Source organism: Podarcis cretensis (genome assembly GCF_951804945.1).
Source record: "Podarcis cretensis genome assembly, chromosome: 10".
Taxonomy (NCBI): domain Eukaryota; kingdom Metazoa; phylum Chordata; class Lepidosauria; order Squamata; family Lacertidae; genus Podarcis; species Podarcis cretensis.
In genome coordinates, this window is record NC_137179.1 from 74,889,431 (window position 1) to 74,916,859 (window position 27,429).

The following is a 27,429-nucleotide window of genomic DNA, read 5'->3' on the forward strand; positions in this document are numbered from 1 at the left end:
TTTGTGCATAACCATCTCCAATCCACAAAAGCTTATGCAATAATACATTTGTTAGTATTTTAAGATTCTACAATATTCTTTTGTGGTGTTTGCTGCAACAAACTAACCCAGCTTCCCCTCTGATTGGCAGTAGAGAAACAGATGGAGCTGCAAGAGCTTTCAGCATTTGTACACTCACTTGGAGTAAATGTGTGCAGGACAGGGCTGCACACAGCACCATAACTTGGTGGTAGAGAACATGGTTTACATGCAAAAAGTCCCAGCTCTAATCCCTGGACTCTGCCTGAAACTTGCAGAGTCAGTGTTGGCAACACTGAGCTAGCTGGACCAATGGTCTGACTTAGCGTAAGGCAGTTTCTGACATTTCCAATTTCTCAGGAAGTTCTGTTGAAATCAGTGATGATGTATTATGAAAGGCTGTGAAAAGGATGCTGTCAACCTCTGTATAGCTCATTCGGTAGAGCATGAGATTCTGCACCTGTTGAATTTTTGCAAATCACGCAACTGTTAAAAGCGCACACAAAAAATGTCTTTCAAGAAAAAACACACAAGACTAGTTCTTTCTGCACTTACTTGCTAGGAAGAATCACTGATCTCTGCAAGATTTACTTCTGAGAAACATGTATCTGACAGGGATATTACTATGGAGAAAACCTCATTTGACTCAGAACTAATTGAGCAAACAGGGCTGCATCTACACACATATATAAAACGCTGTGAAAATGCTTTTATTAAAAAATATTTAAAAATATATATGGAATTTTTCATTAGCTCACTCACACCATCTAGTGTCACATTTGTATAATGCACTTAAAACACACTTAAAACGTGTGTTTGTGCTGAAAAAGATGGCAACTCTAATGAGTAACCACCAGCCTCTTTCAAGGCCCGTAAACCTGCACATCAGCTCAGGGGGCAAGCCCCACCCAGCACAATCGATCACAAGACTTGGCGCACATACACGATTTGAATGGCACTTTGAGGGAGGGTGGCCCCCTCCAAGATGGGTGTAGCCAAGAGGGGGCAGATCGCCTGAAAAAACCTCAACCACTTTGGCTGCCCCCCTCCATGGCTATGCCCATGCCCCCCAAGGCTCCTAGGCACCAGCTCCTTCTGCCCCCCCCCTTGGTTTTCTATTCGGTCCCTCTAGTCTCGCCTGCTCCTTCGTCTCCTGCCCATTCATCTGAAACGCCAAGATATTTTCTTTCCATAATGCAAGACTGCATTTCCCCCTTCCCACCCCAGTTGCTGGCGGGTTAGTTATTCCCCTCCACACTCTTGAAGCAGGCAAGCCTTGTTATCTTTTTTTAAGGTGAACTGAATTTTCAAGCTACAGATAGGTAGCCGCGTTGGTCTGCCATAGTCAAAACAAAATAAAAAAATTCCTTCCAGTAGCACCTTAAAGACCAACTAAGTTAGTTCTTGGTATGAGCTTTCGTGTGCATGCACACTTCTTCAGATACTTCTGATACTTCTTCAGATACTTCAGATACTTCTTCAGATACTTCTGAAGAAGTGTGCATGCACACGAAAGCTCATACCAAGAACTAACTTAGTTGTTTTGAATTTTCAAGCATTTGACATTTTGGGTGAGGCGGCATTGCCAGGCAGATGCCAACAAAGCAAGGGGGCTGCCCTTTGGGGGAAGGAGGGTTGCTGCAACCTGAGCGGCCGCACTGGCCCCTTGGCCAAGCAAGCTCCGCGGGAAAGGGAGGCGGAGCGCGAAGGGCGCCCTCCCCGGAAGTGAGCGCCTGCCGGCCTCTTGCGCAGCCGGAGGGTTTCGGCCTCGCGGCGCCTTGGCGGACGAGGGAGGCGCGGCGGGGAGCAGGGATGCGGCTCGGCGCTCGCTGCCCGGGGTAGAGCCCGCTCGCGCTGCGGATCCTGGTTGGTGTGCCTGGGATCCCCTGCCTCTTGCGCGCGGAGAGGCGGCACACACCATGGGGCTCCTGGCGCTCCTTCTGGTGCTCGGGTGCTTCTACAGGTACGAAGGTGCAGAGGACGCCGCGGCAGGTAAGGCCACAAAGGCTGATACTTATATAAGAATCCTGTACCCACTTGATCTGGATTTGCTCACTGACCAGACAAGTTAAAGATGGTGCCACATATGGCTTCTTTTCTGGGAAACGGGGCCCCGTCCCAACGCCTGTTGCACGCCCGAAGTTAACGTAGTTGGGGCTGGATCTTGGCTGGAGTGGCCGTGGCTTAAAGCTGCTTTCCTTCCAAAGGGATCTTGGTGTGGAAGCCAGGAAGGGCTGTCTTGTTTCTCAACAAGCGGTCAGCAAAGCAGGCTGTGGGCGCCTTGGACTGATGCTGTTGTGTATGGATTGGGTTTTCGGGGCTCTGTATGAAAACTATGTTGATTGTGTTTACTTAATTCAGCTAAAGCAAAGGGAAATTCCCCCCCCCCATGGGTGCAAGGAGAGTTGCTTTATCTAATCGGTACTGTGTTCTGTTTTGCACATTGTGCAACAACAAACCTGAGTTTGCCACCAGGTGTCCTCTCAACCGTGTGTTTGTCACATTAAACTTCTGGAGGGAGCGTGTGTGTGTATATATATATATATATTCACATATACACACACCCTAAGATGTAAACCTTAAAATGTTATGTATGAAGAAACTGTAACTCATATACTGCCAGGGTGGAAAACCCATTTTTGGCTCCAGGGCTGCATGCCCTTCCAGGAACCCCATACCACTGGTGGAAGGCGACAGAGGCAAAAGTGAGCAGATAAATGGCTGTAAATTTTACCTTGGTACAGCAGGCAGGCTTCTCCACACTCACAAATACACCTCCCTCTAGCCGAGATCCAGGCAAGCGGAAGGAATTATTGGAGTCCAAGGATCCATTCCAGCCAGACATAAAGACTCAAGGAAGCGGCAAAGGCGGGCCAGGGAGGGAGGGGGCTTCCTTGTTTTTGGCTGGCAATGGGAATATAGGCATTAGTTGCCTGTATTTCCCATGTCAGCTGTCTTCCAATGGAAGCAAAGCAGTCATGGGAATTGTAGGTTTTAAAAGAACTGGTCATGTGTCTTCATAGTTTGAGTCATGTGCCTTGGTATCTGTGCAGCATTCTTGGTTCCCTGAGCTGATGAACAAGCATGTCTTTTATTGCTGAGACAAAGTTCTGCTGTGGATAATGCAGAAGGAACAGCAGCAAATGTGTCATTGGACGCAATTACATTATATGTAAATGCTCAAACTAGTTTTGCAGCTCTCACTGGTTTGTCAGAGTTCTTGCTGCAATATTGCATGAGCTTTGATAATGGTCTACAGAAGAACAACTTAATTAATATTAGAAGCAAGGAGCATTCTTACAGCTTGAAGAATGTGACTATTCTAGGGCCATGGTATTTTGCAATACTGTACACAGCTGGTAAGCTAAACTGCTTTTCCTTTGACTTCAGAAGGCGGAAGGTCGGCAGTTCAAATCTCCATGACGGGGTGAGCCCCCAATGTTTGGTTCCAGCTCCTGCCCACCTAGCAGTTCAAACACACGTCAAGTACACGCCAGTTCAAAAACACGTCAAGTGCAAGTAGATGACTAGGTACCACTCTGGCGGGAAGGTAAACAGCGTTTCCATGCGCTGCTCTGGTTTTGCCAGAAGCAGCTTAGTCTCTGTTGCAGTTCATAGAATTTTGGAACCATGTCTGATTGCTGAGCCACTGGTTTACCAGGAAGGTTTTCTATCTTAACACCTCTCCAGAGCTGTCTTGATGACAAATAAAAGGAATGCACGTTGGAGAGACTCATTTGTTTTCCAATTCCAAAAAACCAAGACAAAACCAGAGTCTAAAAAATAAGAACATGAGAAAAGCCCTGCTGGATCAAGCCAGTTGCCCATCTAGTCCAGCATTTTGTTCTCAGTATCCAGCCAGATGCTTATGGGATGCTTGAAAAGAGGTCCTGAGTGCAACAGCTCTCTCCCCACTTGTGATTCTGAGCAAATGGTATTCAGACAGTGGAGGTAGATTATAGCCTTATCCTCTATGAGGTTTTTTAATCCTCCTTTAAGGCCATCCAATTTGGTGGCCATCATTACTTCTGATGAGAGCAAATTCCACAGTTGAACTATGTGCTGTATTGGTATTTTAAAGCAAATTATTTCTTTATGTTTAAGTCTCTCTTTTGACTTGTGTAATGCCATCTCATTCCTGACCTAAGATGGCAAAAGCAGCAAAGCTGCCCATTTTATGCTATTACCTTAACTTTAGGCAGGCACATACAACTGATAAGGTAAAGGTACTCCTGGACGGTTAAGTCCAGTCAAAGGCAACTGGGGTTGTGGCAATCATCTCGCTTCAGCCCGAAGAAGCCAGTGTTTGTCCGCAGACAGCTTTCCGGGTCATGTGGCAGCATGACCAAACTGCTTCTGGCACAACGGGACACAGTGACGGAAGCCAGAGCACACAGAAATGCCATTTACCTTCCCATCACAGCGGTACCCATTTATCTACTTGCGCTGGTGTGCTTTCGAACTGCTAGGTTGGCAGGAGCTGGGACAGAGTAATAGGAGCTCAACTCATTCTAGTTTGCCCCCAACTTCCTCCCTTCCAGGTCATGTGGCCAGCATGACTAAGCCACTTCTGGCGAACCAGAGCAGCGCACGGAAACGCCGTTTACCTTCCTGCCGGAGCGGTACCTATTTATCTACTTGCACGTGACGTGCTTTTGAACTGCCCTACAGTCACTCAAATATGATACACAGTGTATTTATCAGCAGTTTTCACAAATGGTACTCACGTTCCAAAACAATCTAATCAGAATTATGCCTTGCTCAGAGCACATGGGTTATATAGGCTGTTCACAGAAAAATGTGACAGCCACACTGTAAAGGGTTTTCTTTGCCTTCAGTGTTGTGAATCGTTGAAAACCCTTGTCAAGTAGAAAAGCAGAGAATGTGGAACGAAGTAGTCTTTACTAACAGAATGGTGCTTTATTTGGACAGTGCAATTGCTATGAAGTCATTTGAGGCCAAATTCAATAGTATCTCTTGTTATGTTAGCTATAGAAAATATCTTGTCTTGTTGAAACATAATGAGCACCATCCCCAATCAGTTAGGTATGCATCTGGCTCATTAGAACGAATGGATCTTAAGAGTAATTGTGTACTTGTGTGACTGAATAAATCTCATTATTTGCAATGGGGTTTTGCATTGCCTAGCTTCCCTTGGGATTATATTTTGTGTGTAAGATCAGTGTGCTTTTCAGTCCCTGAAGTAAACTAAGTACTTTTTCTGTCATGCCTTGCACCAGTGTTTGCACTAGTTTGTCCTTTGACTTGGGGTAGTGGTGCAATACAGAAAAGAAGAATCCTTTCTTTGGTACGAAATCCTGTCGGTCACTCTTCTTGAATGTGAAAATGGCTCCTTGGCTGTGGTAATCTGCCTGCAGTGCCCCTTAAAGGTAAAGGTAAAGGTACCCCTGCCCGTACGGGCCAGTCTTGACAGACTCTGGGGTTGTGCGCCCATCTCACTTAAGAGGCCAGGGGCCAGCGCTGTCCGGAGACACTTCCGGGTCACGTGGCCAGCGTGACATCGCTGCTCTGGCCAGAGCCAGAGCCAGAGCCGCACACGGAAACGCCGTTTACCTTCCCGCTGGTAAGCGGTCCCTATTTATCTACTTGCACCCGAAGGTGCTTTCGAACTGCTAGGTTGGCAGGCGCTGGGACCGAGCAGCGGGAGCGCACCCCGCCGCAGGGATTCGAACCGCCGACCTTTCGATCGGCAAGCCCTAGGCGCTGAGGCTTTAACCCACAGCGCCACCTGCGTCCCATGCAGTGCCCCTTACCAACACTCTATTCCTCAAAGTGCCTTTTAGTTTTCATTATCACATTTCTGTGAAATACATTCCTCACTGCATGTTTTCACATGAAGAGCTATGTACAAGTATTATGTGTTGTTATCCACCTTCAAACAGGAAGAGGATCTACAAATCATCATTTGGTTCACTAAAGGTCTCACACACAGAGTTCTGTGGTGCTGTTTTTCAAATATGTGTCATGCCAAGATTCATGCCATTTTAATGAGCAAGATTCAGTTGTCAACTTTAACAAAATTAAAAATGTTTCACACTCAAATAGGTTATAAGCAACTGTTACTGTTGGTAGCCCAGAACTTTAGCAAAGAAACTCTGGTTTGTTTAACATCTCATGATTTAAGGACAGGGACTCTGGATAAAGTATTTATCTCTCTCTCTCTTTTAAAGCAGCGTGAAACTGCTGTATAAAGTAGCTGTTCTCTGAAAAACCAGCACAGTTCAAGCCCAAAGTAGGGCATTTCCTGTGTACAAGAGACTTCGAAAAGGCAGGCACCAAGAAAGTGGCTCTCATTCTAGACTATGCTTGCCAATCCAGCAATTTCCTTATGCTCTAAGGAGAGCTGATAAATTCAATGAATTTACAACTGCCCTTGATCTCAGACAGCAACCCTCAGAATCACATGGCTTGGATAAGGTTCAAGTAATACTAAAATAAAATAAAATAAAATAAGACATAGCGATGATGCAAGCTTTCACTTCTTTTTTCTTTTAATTTTATTTCTCATTTTACAAATATTTTAACAAAAAAGCAAAGTCTTTACATAATCAATCTGCATTTCCCTCAACTTCCCTCCCCTCCTTTCTGTGGTTACCTATTTTATATCTTTTGCTACTGCATATCCCGTTCAAAACTTTTTACTAATTTCCCCTTTGTATTCCCTTTTCATTATTTCTTACTGCAGGTGTTTAGGTCAATCCTGCTAAAGTTTTAGGTTGTTTACAATACATCTTCCAATAATCAATAAATTTTCCCTATTCTGTTTTTAAAAGTCTCTCTTCTTCGTTTTTTTATTCTTGTGGTTAGTTTTGCCATTTCTGCATATTCCATCAGTTTTAATTGCCGTTCTTCCTTCATTTGAACTCTTTCTTCTTTCCATCTCTTGGCATAAATCAATCAGACAGCTGTAGCATACATAATCTCTTCCTCTGTTCTTTGGGTGCCTCTCCACCAATTATACCTAAAAGAAAAGCTTCTGGGTTTTTTTAACTAAAGTTATCTTCAACATTTTTTTCCAATTCATTATTAATCATTCCCCAGAAAGCTTTTGCTGCCTTGCCTGACCACCACATATGGAAAAAGGTACCCCTCCTCTTTACATTTCCATCAGGTATCTGATTCTGACATACATTTTTGCTAATTTAGTAGGAGTCAGATACCATCTATACATCATTTTCGTGTAATTTTCTTTTATAGCAGAGCACGCTGTAAATTTCAAATCCACATTCCACAATCTTTCCCATGCTGCCATTTCACTATTAAGTCCTATATACATTGCCTAGTGTATCATTGATGATTTCACCTGTTCGTCTTTCGCTTGCCATTCTAATAGCATTTTAGACATTACTTTTTGATTCTTCTCTAGCAGCTCCTTTTCTAGCTGAGAGGTTTGGTTTGTAAAGCCACTATATTTGCCCAACTTAAATAACTTCTTAAGTTGATAATATTGTAACCAACTCGTTAATATTTCTGCTATTTCTTCAAACCTGTTTAATTTGATCTTCCCTTCCCCTTCTGTTAGCAAATCTCTATATGTTACCCATTCATCACTCATATTTCTTTTTTTTCACCATTATGGTTTCTATGTGTGACAGCCATAATGGTGTTTTCCTTTCCAGCAAGTTTTTGTATTTATCCCACACTTTATATAAGTTTTTCCTAACGACAAGATTCATGAAACCTTTATGTATTTCAGTTTTTCCATACTACAAATATGCATGCCAGCCAAATCTATTAACATGTCCTTCTAAATCCAAAATTTGCACATTTTTAATGTTAACCACGCCTTTAACCAATAAAGACAGGATGCCTCATAATATAGTCTTAAATCTGGCAGGGAAAATCCACCTCTTCCTTTAGCATTTATCAAAAATTTATGTTTTATCCTCCATTTCCCTGCCTGCCAGATAAATCTTGAAATATATTTTTGCCATTCTTTGAAACATCCTGTTTTGCCAGTTACTGGAGCAGTTTGAAATTAAAAGAGCATCTTCAGTAATACGTTCATCTTTATGACTGACATCCTTCCCATTAACAGCTTTCACTTCTTTTCTGAACTCTTCTTTCTAATACAGTGGTACCTTGGGTTACAAATGCTTTGGGTTACAAACTCCGCTAACCTGGAAGTAGTTACATCCTTTGCCCCAGGATGAGAACGGAAATTGCACGCCGGTAGCGCAGCTGCAGTGGGAAGCCCCGTTAGCGAAAGTGCGCCTCAGGTTAAGAATGGTTTCGGGTTAAGAACGGACCTCTGGAACGAATTAAGTTTGTAACCCAAGGTACCACTGTATGTGAATCTGCTATTGGAATCAAATAGTGATTGAAGGCCACCAGCCACCTCTCTTAACCACAGTGAAGGCAAAGCAAAAAGTGATAAAGGGCTGGAATAAGCGTCTCACTAAATGAAAATAAAGCTCCGCTTTTGGTTTAGTAGATCTTCAAGAAAACACGTTTTCCAAACATCCCCATCTAGCATAAGACAGTGAAAGGCGCACTCCCCCATTGTCTCCCAAGACAGACAGATGCCAACAACAGAACCTCACATGCTCATTACCAGGATTATAGATAGCTATTTTCAGTATGGAAGGGGGGGGGTATACATTCATGAATACAGAAATTGTGGTCCTTTGCCAAAGCAGTTGATCAAAGTAGGGGGTGAGGAAAGGTGGCTAATATCCAAATGCCTCTTGATTTGTGCAAAATGCACACAGCCCTTTTGGCTGAGCCATGACAATAGGCAAATGAATACGCTCAACCAGCCTGTTAAATTGCTCAAAAGAGAGGTGTGGAAGGATAAAATTGTAATTATTATGGAGGAGAGAGATACCAGCGTTGTACCAATGTATGAATGCAGCTCATGACCTACACTCACGTTTTATGTGCTGCAATATTCCTTCACACCTATTTTGAAAGCTTTGTCATGTGCTTGTGATGAGTGTGCTGGGAAAGTAATGATTAATTTGTTCTCCACAGCATCTATCCTTTGAAGAGAGATAGGCAGAAGATTGCTCTTGCGGTATTTAGTGCTTACATAACATCACCTTAAGGCATCATAAACTCTTTGAAGCTAAGGGCTGCTTTGTACTTCTCAGAAAGAATTATAAATGCCTCAGATCTCAAAGGTTTCAGAAGAGCAGGGTTAAACTGGTGGGGAGGAAGAGAAAAGATCCCTTTAACATAGTCTGTATGTTTAAAATTGTGCAGTTCCAAATTGAAATTGAAATTAACTTGCTTTAGTCTGCAAAGAGCAGAATTCTGTTTTACCTGACTTGGTTTTAGAGTATGAAATTGTCTTTATTGTATTTTAGATAATTTTTTAAATTTATGTTTGTAAGTTACCTTGAGTCTATTGTGAGGCGTATGTAGCTAAAGAAATATGACCAGCCATTGTAATGTGGCCATACAAAAATTGTTTTCACTGGATGGAGAACCTCCTGTTCTCTTTCTTTCTTTCTTTTGCCACCTTCCTGAAATGGCCAGATAGAAGCGGGTGCACAAGCCACAATCCATGGGTGGAGCCTGTTTGATGATAATGGGGTGCACGCTGTGCAGGTCTAGGTCAACATAAGAGCCACAGGACAAACCCACAACGGAGCTTCCTGCACTTGTTGTACACAACCAGACCAAAGCAGGAAGTATGAAAAGAAGAACCTTGAAAAAGTAACATAAATGGGAGATGTTCTGCGTTTTCCATGTTGCGGACTGTACAATGTTTGCATATCCCATGTTTTTATATTAAGGTTGGCAGTGTTAGAAACTCAGCTATATAATCTAGGCACCAAAATGCTCCTTAAACCAAGGTTACAGTTGCCAAAACAGAATGTCTACCGTAGTTGTTGTTTTTGGACAAGACGGCTCTCAAGTCTTGTTTTTTCAAAGGATTGACTGGCTGTGATTGATTATCAGTTAAACATCTGGCTAGTTCAGATGACAACCTTGAGCTAGGTTAAGAACTTTGAGAACTTAAAGAAGAAAAGTCACTTGATCCAGGAATATGGAAGGTTGTCCTAATCCAGGCATGGCCAAACTTGGCCCTCCAGCTGCTTTGGGACTACAATTTCAATCATCCCTGACCACTGTTAGCTAGGGATGATGGGAGTTGTAGTCCCAAAGCAGCTGGAGGACCAAGTTTGGCCATGCCTGGCCTAATCCTACCTCTTTTTCTTAAAGGTGACATGGACCATTCATAATGCAGGAATATTCTACACAGAATAAAACTTCAAACATGAAAAACTTCCCTAAACAGGGCTGCCTTCAGTTAATTCTTTATGTAATTAATGCAAGTATTTTTTTTCCTTAAAGTCTTAACTACAAAAATGCTAGTACATCAAACAGTAATATCCCAACATCTTCTTTAAAAATCATGATTGCTTGGTTTTGTGGCATGTTGTAAGGGCTGAAAGGTTGGAGATGGGAGTGGAGCTGAGAAAAGACATTTGACCATCAGTGACGAAAGCCCCAGTGAAGAGGTAGATAATGGTGTGTCCTCCAGATGTTCTTGGGCTCCAGTTCCTATCAGCCCCTGTAAACATGGCCAGTGGTGAAGGATGGTGGGAGATAGTCCAACAAAATCTGGAGTGCACAATGTTGGCTAACCCTGGTCTAATGGAGGAACTGCTAATGGACCTTGAGAGTGCAGGCATCCCTCAACTTGCGTGTGTTCTACTCACAAGCGACCACTTTTATTCAGGCCCCTTTTCTCCTGCTCTGGAGGGCAGAACCAGAACCAAAGGCTTCAAGTTACAAGAAAGGAGATTCCAACTAAACTTCAGAAAAAACTTTCTGACATTAATAGCCGTTCAATTGTGAAACGGTCTCACTTGGGAGGTAGTGGACTCTCCTTCCTTGGGGGTTTATAAGCAGAGGTTGGACGGCCATCTGGCATGGATGCTGCATCGCAGGGAGTTGGACTAGATGACCCTCAGGCTTCTTTCCAACTCTACAATTCTAAGATTTTATTAAAGGTCCTTACAGCATAATGCAATTTAGGTCCATATGATTAGGCAATTAGAAATAAATGAGTATAATGCAGTCAGATAAACTGGTTTGTGTAGATCTTTTGGGGTAGGATACTTTGGTTATAATAACAGGCTACATCCAACCAATCCTACTTAGTGCAGACGCTCCTTTTTCTTTGGCCTCCCCGACTGATGTAGTTAATGGTGTTCCCAGCTGAGGACATTCATTTCATGACTTTCCCTCATGAGTGCTTCAGGAAGTGTGCTGGCCAGCGAGATTGTGGAGCTCTGTAGAAAAAGCAACACAAGTAATTTTTTTAAGTGTTAAGAGAACATCCACACCTCTCAGCCACCTTGTAAACATTATTAAGGTAATCTCCCGAAAGCCCCTAAAATTTTCACCAAAATTCTCCCACCCATATCCCACTTTGTTTCTTATGAGGGAAAAATGGCTGAGGCCAGTTAAATAGCTCTGACTCTAGCAAACAAAGGCTCTTGACTGCTGGCGTATCTGGGTTAAGATAGGGCTAGCTCTTGACTGGTCAAAAACATGCTCCACTGTCAGTTGAATTTTGGCTAAAAATGTCAATTAACGGTGATTAATAACAGTAGCAAAGAAAGTTCTTGTATTTACAAATTGATGGCCTTGCAGAAAACTCCAAGCCTTCTGAGAAACTTTACAGAGTGAACATGCCTTGACTCAGGGAATGCAGTGGTGCAGCAGTTGTGTCCTGTGTTAATATAATGGTTGCTTGTGTTATTTTGTCATGAAGCATGGTTCCTCCACTCTGGCCACATTAGAATTGCATGCAGTTGTAACACAATAACCAGCGTAGGCTTGGCCACGTGGCTTATTTCAGAAGGAAGAAGTTGGAACTAGAAGGCTCACTGACCTCTCCAAAGTCTGGCCCACTAGAGTTTCTAGAGCACGCACCCCCAAACTCGACCCTCCAGCTGTTTTGGGACTACAACTCCCATCATCCCTGGCTAACAGGACCAGTGGTCAGGGATGATGGGAATTGTAGTTCCCAAACAGCTGGAGGGCTAAGTTTGGGGGTGCCTGTTCTAGAGAATAGGTGGCACCTTGTGACCCAGACTTCTGGAGGGCTGATGAAAAAGTAGTTAGGATGACCAGTGACCCAGTGGAAAAGGGAGGCAACCATTTAAACAAAGACAGTTCAAGCAACTCATGACAATATTTGACCAGTCGACTTCACCTCCATTCTTGTAGGCTGCTAGTTAGCTGTATGTCTTCATCTACTCAAGTCAACTAACGAGTATCACTTGCTTTCCCCCTTTTAATGCAGGCCCTCTCTTGGAGCTTTCTTTGGGAAAATTTAAGAATGTGTTGCTGAACGAAACCATTCCAGCTGAAGCAGTGTTGAGGAATATTGACAGCAATGTGACTGTCATTATCTTTCAGATCCACACCCACCACAAGAATGTGACTATTTCCTTTGATAAGGTATCTGAATTGCTTCTTATTAGCCCTTGTGATGTTTCAGTCACTGTCAGGACTGGGTGATGTTGGGTTTTCAACATCACGGTGTATCAGCAGCCAAGCATCGTGGTTTGGTGATGAACCGTGATGTTGAAAGAAGCTGAATTGGCCCCAGCCAGTGAGGCACAGGGTGAAACTGCCACAGCTCTCACTGTGGGAGCTGAGGTGCTTTGACTCTGCGCCTCGCGGGCTGGGGCCAATGCAGCTGGCCCCAGCCTGCTGCTCAGCTGGGGGGCGGAAAAGCTCCTGCCTCCAGCTGAGCTGGGGCTGGGCAAGCCAGCAGGCCACCCCTTCCCGAAGACAGACCAGGCAGCAATACCCAAGTGCTTGGAGCTTGCCAGGCTCTGTGCGTTTGGCTGCCTTCGTCTGTGCAGGCGTGCTGTCTCTTTTCCTCCTGGGGTGTAACAAGCAGGGGCAGGGGGGCAATCTCTCAGCTGGGGAGCCTGGGCTTCGCATTCCCCAGCTGAGCAGCCGTGATCCTGATCCTGCTCTCAAGCAAGCAGGAACACAATTAGGGCTCTCTCTGCTGGGGAGGGGGAGCACTCTAACGGAGCCCCCACCCCGCCACACAATTTTAAGAAGCGGAGGGAGGAACAAGCAATGCAGATTGCTTCTCCCTCTGTGGTGGTATGAGGGGTAGACCGCCATGATGCCTTCACTCAGCAGAACATTGCTGGTGAAACCGCTCCTGAGTCCCTCTGTCTCCAGTGCCTGGCTGGAGCTTGTTTTTCCCTTGGCATGCTGGGCGCTGGTGGCAGAAGGACTCAGGAGTGGTGGCGGTTTCACCAGCGATATACTGCTGAGTGAAGCTGTCATGACGGTCTGCCCCTCATACCCATCCTGGGTGATATATTTATATATCGCCCAGGCCTAGTCACTGATCTAATACTTGGTTCACTTGCATCTGGAATACCCAGCATCAAGTAGAATAATGGACACATTGTGTGGACGGAGCATGGATAGGTAGGTTCAGTGGGATCTCATGAACTCTAATGCCCTTCAATTCCCTGTTGCTGCATCTGCAGAAAGCCCAACATCCCTGTTTGTCTAGGGGCTCTTGTCAAAGATTCAGTAGCTGACAATTGGATTTAGTGATTGCTCTCAAAATGGGCAATTGGACATTACTCCAGCACCCTTCAATCTGTGAGAGGATGCACAAAAATAAACTTAGCACGTTGCAGCTTTTAGAGGTACTCATTAATCTCTTTGCTTCTTAGAAACCTTCCAGCAATAACTCTGGGGCTGGGACAGACAAAGGACTGGTTTCTATCCTTCGGCCTCAGCAGACAGTGTGTACGTGGTACTTGCAAGCTGTGGGTGCTGACCAGGTGTTGAGCACAGCTGTTTCTTTCTCTTATGCTGAAAGAGGTAAGCCATCTTATTTTTTCTGCAGTCAGGGTCAAAATGATGTGTGGCGTTCTCCAAGGCTATCCTCTTTGAGCTCCTGTGTGTAATACAAATTTTGTGCCTTCCAGTCTCCCTGCATAGAGCAGAGTGAAGGTTTGGGAAATCAAGCAGAAATGCAAAACGTCATGTCTTGCTCTCTTTTCATCCCGTTAAAAAATCCTCCTCCATTGTATTTCTTCATCCAATTTTATCTGAGCTTTTAATTTTCCTGGCCTGTAGCTATTTAATTCACTCCCCTCAGCTTCTCAAGAACCTCCGGCAGACTTTGAGAACGCCACACTTTCTACCTTATGTCACTTTGGACTCCCTCTCAGAACCAGTTTTTAAGTGCAATCCCACTTCAAGTCATGGTTTTCCTTCACTTTTGAAGAAACCATGGCTTGGCCTGGCAGATCCGTAATGCAGAACCATGGTCTGGAGTGGGAGCAGAGAGATCACATGTTCATGAATCTGGTTCTTGAGTTGCAAACCATTTTTTGCTGCCATTATGATTGCACTGGCTGAGTAACAACGCTTCATGCAACAGGAGCCTGTTCACAAAAGCAGTGAACATAAGACACAGTATCTTACTTTAACAGCTGATTGAAAATGTGTTACTCCTTTTTATTGAAGTCATTTGACTCTTTCTGTTTAGATCCAATCCCTGGAGGCTGCAACATGGAATTTAACTTGGAAATTGACCCCAATATTTATTTAGAATATAATTTGGCTGAGACACACATTAAATTTGCCCCAGCAAATCTAGGATATGTGAGGTATGTATCTTCCTCTTAGATGGTGACTATATGGGTTATTGTGTTTCTAGACTTCCGAACAAAGTTGTTTTAGGTGAGTCTGCATCATAATCTTAAGGCATACCTGCTTTCTGCAGCCTGAAAGGAAGGAATTAAGGTAGTTTTCAGAGCTAGACTAGCCATTTTTGTCCAGAGGACTGGCAGTATGCAATCTATGATTTTTTTTTAATCCTTCAGACATATTGGGGCAAACCAAGGCTGGTTCTTGTAGTCAGAAGAGGTGGGGGTAAGGAAGTATGTAGACTTCTAACCCTTAGACTTGCAAATAAATGTAAAAGCAATGGCAGAAAATGGTAATTGAAGTAATTATATGTTCAGTCATATACATAATAAAAAAATAATTGCTTTTGTTTATTTAAGCAGGCCTACTCAGACATATAATTTTATTGTGTATATTTTTAATAGCACCTGTTTTCACTTATATTTTGATAATTCTTTAGGTTAACTTGCTTTTATAATTAGATTTTATCAACATTTTAAAATAACAAATTTACAACCTCACTAAACCGTTGAGAGGTTATAGATGATTAAGTGGTATATTAATTCTGCTAAATTAACAAGCTGACATAAATACCCCAAAATTAAAATACATCTTTTATCAGCAGTCAGGTTTTTGGTTTTTTTAATGGTAGAAGTAGCAACTTTGCAGTCCTCTTGAGATTGGGTAATGATCCACCACTCCAAGCCTCTTTAATAATGGATCTGCAGTAGATGGGAAGGAAGAGGCTCCAGCTTAACATTTTGTGAAACAGAATTTCCCGGTTATTTACTGTGATTTGTAACTTTGGAGCTAGGCTTTTTGCCTGTGGATCACAATAAGATATATTAAACCGTTCTGCAATGTATGGGAGGGAAGTAGCTATTGGCACTACAAACTCTAGCCTCAAAGCGAAGTGTGAAAATGAGCCTAACAAGTTCAAATTAATATTCTCCCCTGCAATTTTCCAGAGGTACAAACCCACCATTGTGTGATTTGGGCAGTAGCTCTAGGTGGCGACTATCTTATGAAGTCTATCAGTATTTCTTGCCAGAGAATGACTTGTCTGAAGCATCGTTTGTGAGCCACATGAGAAAGATGTCTGAAGTGCAAAGCATCAGAAGGCATGGCACTAAAGTAAGTTGTGCAGTTTCAGTGTATGAATGAGTGGCGCTCTGCAGATCCCATGGTGTGACTGTGCTAATTTCTTTAGTCCGTTTTGAATGAAGATTTCTTGAAGCCTTTTGTAGTCCATGTTTGCGGTGACTTGCTTTAATGATATTTCATATAGTTATTGTGCTAGAATCTTTTTGCGTTTTGTTGTTTTTATATGGCTTCCAGTATGTCAACTGCCTTAGGAGACTCTTCAGTCAAATAGTGGGTTATCCTTATTTCAATAATTCAGAGGGCTAAGAGGCAACACACAACTTGTCTCTAAAACTTGAGGTGTGGGAAAAGTAAGGCATGTGTACATAATCAATCTCTTTTGTTCCCTTACTCTTTATATGTCCTCCACAGATGATGACCTTAGTGAACCAAGACAAAACTGACTTGTTCTTCTCCTCGCTTCCTGGACAAGGAGTGATCTATAATGTCATAGTAAAGGATCCACTGTGGAATACCTCTGCTGCTTATGTGCCTGCTCATACATACATGTGTAGCCTTTCTGGCTCGGTGGATAACTGCTCCTCTCTTAGTAAGTCATTGGAGTGTATCTATATCATCCTCCCAACTCAATGTACATAAGGGGACATGGTGGTCATTCCTTGGATGAAAGTTGCACACCGTTGCCCCTGTTTAATGGCATACCATGAAATGTTCTTTTCTTCTGTAGAGAGACTCTCCACCAAAATATTTTTCACCGTGCTTGCTGTCCTTGGCCTCTTCATCTGTTTTCATGGACACAGATTCTGGAAAACAGGTACTGGTTAAGGAGAGAGTGTATGTCTTACAAAGTCTTGGTTCCCAGCACTATTGCATTTTGCCAGTTCTGATCCCTGCAGGTTAGTTTAATTGATGAGCTCCATTGCGATGTGTTGTTTTTTATATCTTGTTGGAAGCTGTCCTGAGTGGCTGGGGCAACCCATTCAGATGGGCAGGGTACAAGTAAATAATAATAATAATAATAATAATAATAATAATAATAATAATATCATTATCAGCATTATTATTACAAAAATAGAGAGCAGTGTCTTTATTTTTGCAGAGGCACCGCTTATTTGCTTCCCCAGGTATCTTAATTCTTATAGCCAGGTATCTGAGGTATCTGAGGTTGGCTCATCAGGCTGTTTTGGGCTAACCACATTCCCTTCCCCTGGCCCTGGTATTGTATGTGAGGGGCATGGGAAAGTTCAAGCTGCTGATAAAAGTAAGAAGAATTAAAAAACTCTTAATTTGCATTCCTGGCTTGAATTTAAGCCACTGTGCAATTGTGGCTTTAGTCGCACCTGAAAAGGAAGACCTCCCCACCCATTTTAGAAAGACTGAAAGAGAATTATATACTCCCTGTGTTACTGTATGAGTACCACGTCACTAATCTGTGGTGATTTGGTCAAAGGCCATCCCAGAGCTGGAAGTTACAGGTAGCCTCTTTTATGGTAGGCAATTCTGCAGTGTCTCTGCATCAGGAATGATCAAATGGTCAGTTACAACCCAGTGTGTGTGTGTGTGTGTGTGTGTGTGGACTGTTGCCTTGAAAAAAAAGGTGAAATCATATAGCTGCAGGAATACATTGGTGTTGCAGAATGGCTCTTGCTAGTTCCATTGTCTCAAAAAGTGTTCACTGGCTTATTCAAGGACATGACAGTTTTTGAGTCCCTGTACATATAAAAGTGTCATGGCAGTAAAGGTTACATGCCCAGGTTGTGGGGTGGTGAACTTGTAGAACTCTTTTAAATCCAAACAAAATAAAAAAATTCCTTCCAGTAGCACCTTAAAGACCAACTAAGTTAGTTCTTGGTATGAGCTTTCGTGTGCATGCACACTTCTTCAGATACACTGAAACAGAAGTCACTAGACCCTTCTATATAGTGAGAAGGTGGGGAGGGGTATTACTCAGAAGGGTGGTGGGATTGGGTGATTGGCAGATAGCTGTGATGAGCCTGTTGACGACTCTTAACGACTGCAATAGGCCTTACAGGAAAAAGCAAGGGGTGAGAAGGTGAAAAATGGCTTTGTCATGTATAATGAGATAAGAATCCAATGTCTTTGTTCAGACCAGGTCTCTCCATGGTTTTAAGTTTGGTAATAAGTTGCAATTCAGCAGCTTCTCTTTCCAGTCTATTTCTGAAATTCCTTTGTAATAGAACAGCTACTTTGAGATCTTGTATAGAATGTCCTGGGAGATTGAAGTGTTCTCCTACTGGTTTCTCTGTCTTGTGGTTCCTGATGTCAGATTTATGTCCGTTTATTCTTTGGCGTAAGGTTTGGCCTGTTTGTCCAATATAGAGAGCTGAAGGACACTGTTGGCATTTGATGGCATACACAATGTTAGACGATGAGCAATTAAATAGTCTTTTAAATCCAAATAGACCCTTCTCATTCAAAACCCGGAAAATACTGTTTTTAAAAATATATTAATTTCCCCTCTTAGATTTATTCTTCATGGGCTTCATCTTTACGGCATTCTTTTTCTTCATAACCATTTCGAGAACATCTGCTCTCAGTTATGATGGTAAGCAGAGACAAGTATGGATTTATTAATACCTTGGGAATGTTTGTTTGAAGACCAGCATTAGAACATAGGTCCTCTTGTTAATATCAGCTTGATGCTGTGTACCTTTCTGGTGCGATTAACAGTTGCATCTCGCTCCTGAATTACTGAACAGTGACTAAAGAAGACTTTTCAAGTAATAATGAAAGGTGCAGTACAGTGCATGGCTAAGATTTAAGGATGGATGAGAATCAACAGAAATGACTTTTGTTTTTTCCTTAATCTGGTACTAATATTTGTGCTAGGAGAAAGCAAAGTCCACATTACATCTATAAATCTGTCAGCATTTCTTTCAGTTAAAGGTTTGAGCTGCAGAAGTTTGAGTCCATAAGCCATGGCTGTGTGTATACTTCAGTTCCATTGCCCCCTAGAAACAGCATGGCGTGTGCAAGTTCAGAACTCAGTTTCCTGAATATTTTGACTCTCACTTTTAAAAAAACCAAAGGTTCTCACCTTTCTTGCTGGTGAAGATATGTTTGAAAGTATGTGGGCGGTGGCAAAACAAAAGTAAATCCTGGAAAGAAGATAAAGTGTAATAAACTATGCAGAAAGATACAACCAAGATTTATTTCCATTTTTTGTAGCAGAATTCTGCATATTGATACTAAATGAATTGTGTTAGCGTAACAGATGCACAGTTCTTTATAGAGGCTGATAATTTTTTATGCTAGTAGTTTAAGAATCCTCTTTGACAATCTCATATAGCCAGTTGAAAAATTCAGGCAAATGTAAATCCCATTGTTGCCTTGAAAATTTTATGTTTATTTTATTTCTTGATTAATGAGAGGACCACAGGTAGTCATGGAATAAGTAGCTAAAACTACAAGTTACGTTCATAATTGTTTAGCTGTTCTTATTTTATCTGGAAGCAGCCTTGAGTCCCTGTCAGGGGAAAAAACAGGATATAAATAAACACCACCACCACTGTTACTACTGCTATTTCTGTTATTCTTATTTCTAGTGCTGTGTAGCTGCTGATTTCCCATGAATGATCCTGCACTGCTGTGGTTACTCAAAATGCTACTTGGGCAACATGGTTAATCAGCAACCCTTTAATTTCCCTTTTCTTTTTAAACCAGTATGGAGGAGTCCAACATGCAGCAGGAGTCATCTGGATTAGCAGAACTAAGTCTTTTAGGACCCCAGAGGCTAGTCCACAAAAATGTATCCCATAATTAATGTGTTAGTCTTTCTACCATTCTCTAACGCTCCTTGTTTGTTACAACAAACTGACATAGCTACCTTTCTGGGAATGTGTTGGCATGGATTCTTTAAAAATCAAAGTGCATTTGCACAGGCGTGGGTGATGTTGGAGAAACAAACCTCACTTTTCCCTCTTCCTCTCCTTCCTTGGTCATCCCAGTCAATCTTGGTCTTACTGCAGTAGCTGGAGTTCTTGGAGGTCTCCTCTTGGTCGCTTACTGGTGGCGATTTGGCTTTGTGATCCTCTGTATGTTGATTGTGGGGCTTGTGCTGGGCTTCCTTGTCGCCTCTGCAGTTTTCTTCACTCCAATAGGTATGTCACATAGTTATGATTCCTATGAAATGTGAATATTCTTTGTTACTTTATGAAGTTTTGTGTTGCGATTACTCTTGCTGTCTTTTGCTTTCCACTGATTTAGGTGTGAAGAGAAGGGCGCTACCAGTTGCACTTCTGAGAGCAAAAATATTGTATTAAAACAGAGTGTTGCCAATTTAATTTCTGTCCTTTTCAAAAATGTATGTGCTACTTTTCAGGGCAAAACCTTCCCAAGGTGGCTTACAGCAAAACTATCCTGTATACTAATGTCATAGAGGCAGAACTGCTACATAAAAAGAAGCTACACTCTAAAGTATTATGTATTATTTACAATGGACTTGTGTAAGAATGGTCATATTTTATATATTATTTTTCTAAACATGGCAAATCTTGTGTTGGTTACAGTGGTGCCTCGCAAGACGAAATTAATCCGTTCCGCGAGTCTCTTCGTCTTGTGGTTTTTTCGTCTTGCGAAGCACGGCTATTAGCGGCTTAGCGGATTTGCGCTATTAGCGGCTTAGCGGCTATTAGCGGCTTAGTGTCTTAGAAAAAGGGGGGGGGAAGGAAAAAAACTCGCAAGACATTTTGTCTTGCGAAGCAAGCCCATAGGGAAATTCGTCCTCAAAAGATGGAAAACTCTTTCGTCTAGCGAGTTTTTCGTTTTGCGAGGCATTCGTCTTGCGGGGCACCACTGTATCTAATAGGAGTTCAGATATACGTCAGCAAATGTTTTAACAAGAATCCACTTTGAGGAAAGTATTGCAGCCAACACTTGGCAATTAGTTTGCTCCTCAGTCATTCCTTTAAATGCAGTCTCCCAAAATAATGGACTGGGGATATTGGCCTCCAGATGCCTCTTGCAAGATACTTCCCTATGTGGGCACGGTTTTGAACATTGATAAATGACTTTGAATGCCACCTGGAATTGCATTTAACTCACATTAATCTGATGCCTTCACACACTTCTAGGTCAGAAGGGTTTCCTTTCTGACAGATAAATGACCACCCAGATCTGCTTTTTTTAAGGTGTATGCAATTTTATCTTGTTTTGAGCTTTTAAATTTTGTAATTGGTGTTTTTGTCTTGATACTGGTCATTGACTGTAATAAAATGATTTGACTTGACTTGACCTTCACAGGAGACTATAAAGTTTTCCAAGATGATGCAGTATTCTGGGTGACCTTCTGTTGCATTGCCTTGATAGTCCCAATACTTTTTGTTGGATACCCCAGAGTTGTAAGTACCTTATTTGATTTTTTAAAGTGTAATTGTTTCAGCTTCTGTTCTTGTACATTTTGGAGTGATGGTGGACAGAATGCTGTAACTAAACTTTTCCCCTTTTGGACATAGTTGTGAAAAACCAGTGCTTGCTTGTAAAGGTAAAGGGACCCCTGACCATTAGGTCCAGTCGTGACCAGCTCTGGGGTTGTGGCGCTCATCTCACTTTATTGGCCAAGGGAGCCGGTGTACAGCTTCCAGGTCATGTGGCCAGCATGACTAAGCCGCTTCTGGCGAACCAGAGCAGTGCACGGAAACGCCGTTTACCTTCCCTCTGGAGCGGTACCTATTTCTCTACTTGCACTTTGACGTGCTTTCAGACTGCTAGGTTGGCAGGAGCAGGGACCGAGCAACAGGAGCTCACCCCGTCTCGGGGATTCAAACTGCCGACCTTCTGATTGGCAAGTCCTAGGCTTTGTGGTTTAACCCACAGCGCCACCCGCGTCCCTAGTGCTTGCTTACTCCCTCTCATTTACATTCTGTTATGCATATGTTACATAACCAGGGAGACAAGCTGCCGGAGGCAAGCTTTTGATATATGAATTCCTGTTTCATTATGTTTTCTTTCCCCCACCCACCCACACAATTCCCACAGCCCCACTTTATTTTATGTTTAATTTTTTATTACTGTAATTGTTCGCTGCTCCAGGTATACCTTACAGTAGAAGGACAGTTTCTGTTAATAATGACCCATCCTTGGTGAATTGCATTGGATCAGCCTGGCTACATTTTGCCTCTGCAAAGTAATTATCACTCAGAGACTTTACGATGTCAAATTACAACAAAAAGACGCCCTACTCCCGGAGATGTATAGATGTTTAAAAGCTTGGCCTAATTTTGCAGCTGCCCCTTACTTAACTAACATCACTAACGAAGCTTAGAGATGGGCTTTCTCCAGAGCCCGCTTTGAGACAATGCCCTCAGCAGTGCTGTACGGCAAATTTACGCGGGCACCAATGCATGCGCGTCTCTGCCCCTGTATGTCTAATAAGATAGAATCTGTCACTCACATCCTTCTATTTTGCGAATTTTATAGTGAAGAACGAGTTCAACTTATTTTGCCGCTTTTATCAAAATTTATACCCCTACAACATTATTTGGAATCCTCCCCCGAAATTCTACGAAAATACCGTCTGGAAGATTCCTCAAGCTCAATATCATATGAGGTGGCCAAATTTTGCACTCTAGCAATCAGGAAGCGTAAATCTCTTTTGTTGAATGGCACACTGCGAAGTTCCCTTGTGTAATTTTTTTTTTGATGTTGTTGTTGATTTCCTTTTGTTTGACCTTGTGGTGTTCTGTGTCGCTGGCTTTTGCCGCAATAAAACTAACTTTGAACTTTGATTTTGCCTCTGCTTAACTGCATTTCTAAGCAATTCAACTTTTTGTTCTGTATGTCTTCATGAGCTACAGTGGAACCTACAGTAGTTTTCCCTTATGAAAGCCATGCTCTAAAAAACCCCTACAAAGCACTAATTTGGGGAAAGGGAATTTGTAGCTGTCTAGATGGTGCTTTGCAATCTTCTACCTTCATAGATAGTGGCCAACCTCTTTTCAAAGCCATTCACAGTCTGTTCTTTCTCTTTAGCTGAACATCTTGACATGTGGCATCATAGGTTCCTACACCATAGTCTTGGCTACAGCATGTTACTTGTACACAAGTCTCTCTTACATTAGCATCGACCTGCTCCGGAGGATTCTAGATGAAAACTTCAAAAGAGCTTTCACCAATGTGCCCTTTCAGCGTAACGGTAAGTGTGTCTTCAGATGAGTGAGCTCCTTGATTGGAGGCTTGCAACTGAGAACCTCAGAAGAGAAGTTTGTAGCAACCAAGAATGCTTCCAAAAAGCTTAAAGTAGAGGACAGAAAAGAATTGTGCCTGAAGAGTGCCGTTGCAGATACACTTAGCTTAGCGCTGCATTGGATGTTCCAAACGCATGAATGACTATGCTGCTCTTTCCCAAGCTTCTGGGTCTTGGCCAAAGGGAAAGGAGAGAGATGCATGTGTTTTGTCCTGGTTGGAGATGAATACTCTGTACCTTGTCCCTTCAGACAAGACTCGGCAGCATACTGGTCTTCCTTTTCACACTTTTATGGAACATCTTAAATCGCTCGAGGGTGTGGGGCAGAGTAGCAGTTCCAAGGCCTTTGTGGGGGAAAGTAGAAGTGAAGATGGATTTCAAAAAGCAGGTGTAGGTTTTAGAAACTGTAAAGGAAAACTGGCCTGGATAAGTAAATGAGGTTGGTCTGGCTTACTAAAAGAGAAGGAAGAGATCCCACTTCAGTCGAGACTTACCTGTTGGTTTCCTCATCTTGCAGACATCATACTCTTGGCGGTCTGGGCAATGCTGGCCATTGGAGGAATAACGATACAGCTGCGCAGAGAGAAACGCGAAGCCCCTTTTCCACCACATCCCTACCTGATATGGAGGCGTGAAAGAGAGCGCAGGATAACTAACATCCTAGATCCAAGTCACCACGTCCCTCCCTTGAAAGAAAGAATTCATAGCAAGCTATCTCAGATCAAGGACTTTTTCCAAAAAGAGCAGCCAGCAGGGGAGAGAACACCACTACTCCTGTAAACTGTCATGCAGCTGGGAAGACTTGGGAAATGCAGGCAGAGATGTTTCTGGAGCCAGCAGACACTCAGTGGTGCTGAGAACTTCCTCTGTCACCTTGCCTTGCTAAACAGAAATAAGAATGAACTGGAAGAAGATCAACACTAGTTTACTTAAAGTAGTCCTGCTTGATGGTTTGCTGTGGCACACAGGCACTTGCATCTGTTGGTAGTTCACCTCAAGGATGGAGTATACGTATGTGCAATGTGTGAAAATATGGGGATGGGTGGGTAAGATGGGGAGAGAATGTAATGGACAGATGTGCAACTTCAAAATCTTGAGAGATGGAAATGGATACTTCAAGCACACGCAAGGTTCTCTTCAAGCACAGTACACCCTTTTAACAAGTGCCACATTTTGAACAGTCATTTCTGTTGCACAGACTATGGCAGGAAGGGGGGAGAATAATTGGAGACTGACTGCATATGGAAAAACAGCCTCTTGCTGACTGTGGCACTATTAATTCTAAACTTGCACAGTTGCTGCTAGCCAATACCTTTAAGATGTCAAGCTGTACTAAAATATTTTGTGATCATTTAACAGTTTAGCTTGCATTCACTTTCTGTGTGTGAGAAAATCAAGTAATTTTGATTCCAATACCCAAGAGGAGAAAAAGCTTTCTGAAAGTTTAGCGCTCAATTTTCTACTAGGCTGTAAATCTGGTTGTAGTGAGTGGTGGCTGCTAAGGTTGGAAAAAAGGATAGTCTCTTGATGCTCTTTGAAATGGAAGGTTGTTTTTATTAGGATCGGTGGTGCAAGACACAATGAGTAGCCTTTACGGCATTTCAGTTGCTTAAGTTTCTTTTCATATTGAAGTGTTTGCTACCACACTAATTGTCACTGGATTTTCTCTCTCTCCTTTTTTAATATTTGAGAAGAAAAGAAACCCCTAAACCCAGTTTGCAGGCATTTGGGGGCACTGCTGCTCAGAAAGATGTAACGGACATCTAGGGCAGCCAGCTTCCAGAGTCTTGAGGGTGGGGAAAGAAGGGCAGATCTTGGGTAATTTGCCCAGGAGTCCAGACCAGATCACCCTCAGCCATGGTGTCACTTCTAGGCTTAGAGGAGTGGGAGTGGGGTGGTCCCCAAGCCTGTATTTGGGACACCGAGTTCTGAGAAGAGGATTCTGCAGGCAGAGGAGAAAACGGAACCATTTAATCTCCTGCTTCTGGCCATATACCCGTTTACCCCTAGCTTTGCAGCTCACGCACAGAGTTGCCCCTGCCTCTGTGCCTCTTTAGCTTATCAATTGGCCCTCCCCAATAATAACCCTTTGGCTTGGAGTAATGCAGTTATACGTAAAGCAGTTAGTTGAACATTATACCAGTACCTTATTTGACGAACACATTTCCTGTAATGAACTGCTCAAACCACTTGTGGGTGCAGGGAGCAAAAGTGCTGTGAAGCATGATAAACATCCAGTTTAAACCTGAAGTGTGTGACTGCATTAGTCAATGTGCACCCAGGCTGAAGTCTTATTCTCAGGGCTTTTTTTATCGTGGGAGAGGAAACTGGTGGAGGTGTCTGGCTTGGCTAGGGTTGTAAGATTCCTCCAGTGTTTGAATTGGGGTTCCTGATCTTCAGAAAGCAGCCAGCAGAGAGAACTTCAGCAGGTGTGTTTGTCCTCTCATTGTAGCAGCGTTAAAAGCTGTGCCTGTAGATGTACACAGCTATTCAAGGTGGAGGAGCCCCATCACTGCAGAACCTGACACTGTGCATAATCTGTATTTTGATTTGCAGTCAGGTGGTGTAAGAACAGAAGACTGTTTTCTATTATCTCCCCTTTCTGTTCAAACACAACTTGTCTGTATAATGAGGATCTGTTGCATTCCATGTTGATGCTCGAGTTGCTTGCTGCTTGTGCCATTTGTATATTCTAGCAATAATGGTGTTGCAGGGTGGGTAGAAGGTTTGTTGGCACAGACTGCATGGACTGCACTCACTCCTAGTCCAGGAAAGCTGCTGTGGTAGGACACCTTCTAAACAAGAGCACGTCTTGGAAGGTGCATATCTGAACTTACCTAATTTTAAATATGCTTTATTTGTATCTCAGGCCCCTAAGGCTGCTAGGTAGAAACCAGAGGAGATGCATTGCACCTTTTACAGTTCTCCATGTGCAGGAGATGAGCCGGTCCATTCCTCTCCTGGCTCTGATATTCACCTCTTCCCTGCCTCGCATAACAAGGCCTCATGTGCGCTGTACATCAGGAAGGGGATACAAGGCAGATACTGCTTCATTCGCCTTGTATGTATCAAGGAATTTAAAGGTACTGTGTGGATCTCCAGGTTTCATCCCAGCAACTCCCACATATGTTCAAACTGTGGATCATATCCATGAACAAGATGAACGTCTGCTTGCACTATGGGACTTCACCTTCTCAAACTCACTGCAGTACCCCCATAATCTGTTCTGAGAATGCATGGATTGGGCTGTGTGCATGGGGGCGGGGGCTGCAGCGAGGGGGAAGAAGGTGAAGTCAATTTGTGGGGTGCTGGATTCCACCTTAAGCTATTTAGCTTTTTGAAGAGCTGTAGGGCATTCTTGTGTCAAACAGACCTTGATACTTAACCTAAACCATTTTCAGATGCAAGAAGGCTGACAGTTGAAAGCAATAGTTGGTGGTGGAAAGAAGATGGAAAAGTCCATAGTTCTTGGCAACTAGACAGAGATTATTTTCATTTTAATGTTGAAAAGTAGAAGCTGTAGATGAAATATACTGTGTCCCTTTCTGTCAAGGGCAGCTTCATTTTACTAGCTCTGACCTTTTTGTACTGAGAATTATTGGCTGCTTAGGCCACACTTTGTTATAAAGCAACTAGTTCCAAATGCTTTGGTTTTTATAACTGCCATTATTTACAATGCAAAGAAACAAAAAACAAACCCATTTTCTACTCCTTTTTATAATAAAGGTGTACTTGAAAGGTGTGCTGTTTGTATGATCTCCCTGTGTGTGTTACCCTTTAGGGACTCATCTGTGTGTCTGAGTTCATTCTGTCTCATGTTTTTTATCTTGAAGGGAAGGGCAGCTTATATGGGTTTTTCCAAGTGAAGGAATGGGAAATACAATTCCTGCTTTGCAAGGTAAGTGAGTATGTAGCTACGACAGCAGTGACTGGCTTCTGTATGGAAACTTCCTGCACATTAGGATCAAATACGCATCAGTCTGCCACTGGAGTATTAGTTGATGGCCTCTCAAACTCTGTCCTTAAATCTACTACATATATTGCATTTCATGGTTACTGGTTGTACTTCTTTATTTCTATCCCAACATTTTAGGGCAATTTCTCAAAGGCAGTTTTGCAATAAAAATGTTTACAAAATGGCGTTCAGTTGTTTTAACATCAGATAAAGTGCATATTAAAACATTTAGCAGAATAAAAAGTCTTTAGGGGACCACTAAAGGGCTTGGGGGGGGGGAACCAGAAAGGTGGAGTTATTTTGTATTTATCAACATTTTACTAGACAGTACCAAAGGGGGTTATAGCATATAAAAAACATTAAAATGGTAAAAACAACCCAACCCATGACCCCCCAAACATAAAATCCATTACAATATGCAAACTGGGAATTCATATAAATGCTACAAGGTGTGTGCTAGTGATTAACATGCTAGCAACATCTCATA

General features: G+C 42.7%; 1 protein-coding gene across 1 annotated transcript; it reads left to right on the forward strand.

Annotated features, from left to right (window-relative positions):
- The first annotated feature begins 1,877 nt into the window (after positions 1 to 1,877).
- Positions 1,878 to 27,127, forward strand: TM7SF3 (transmembrane 7 superfamily member 3). Its single transcript, XM_079993674.1, has 12 exons — positions 1,878 to 2,010; positions 12,305 to 12,462; positions 13,716 to 13,866; positions 14,540 to 14,660; positions 15,648 to 15,813; positions 16,195 to 16,372; positions 16,511 to 16,597; positions 18,269 to 18,349; positions 19,752 to 19,904; positions 21,046 to 21,143; positions 22,774 to 22,936; positions 23,505 to 27,127. Exons 1-12 carry the CDS (start codon positions 1,938 to 1,940, stop codon positions 23,765 to 23,767), a joined length of 1,692 nt encoding a protein of 563 aa, XP_079849800.1. The 5' UTR covers positions 1,878 to 1,937; the 3' UTR covers positions 23,768 to 27,127.
- The last annotated feature ends 302 nt before the right edge of the window (positions 27,128 to 27,429 follow it).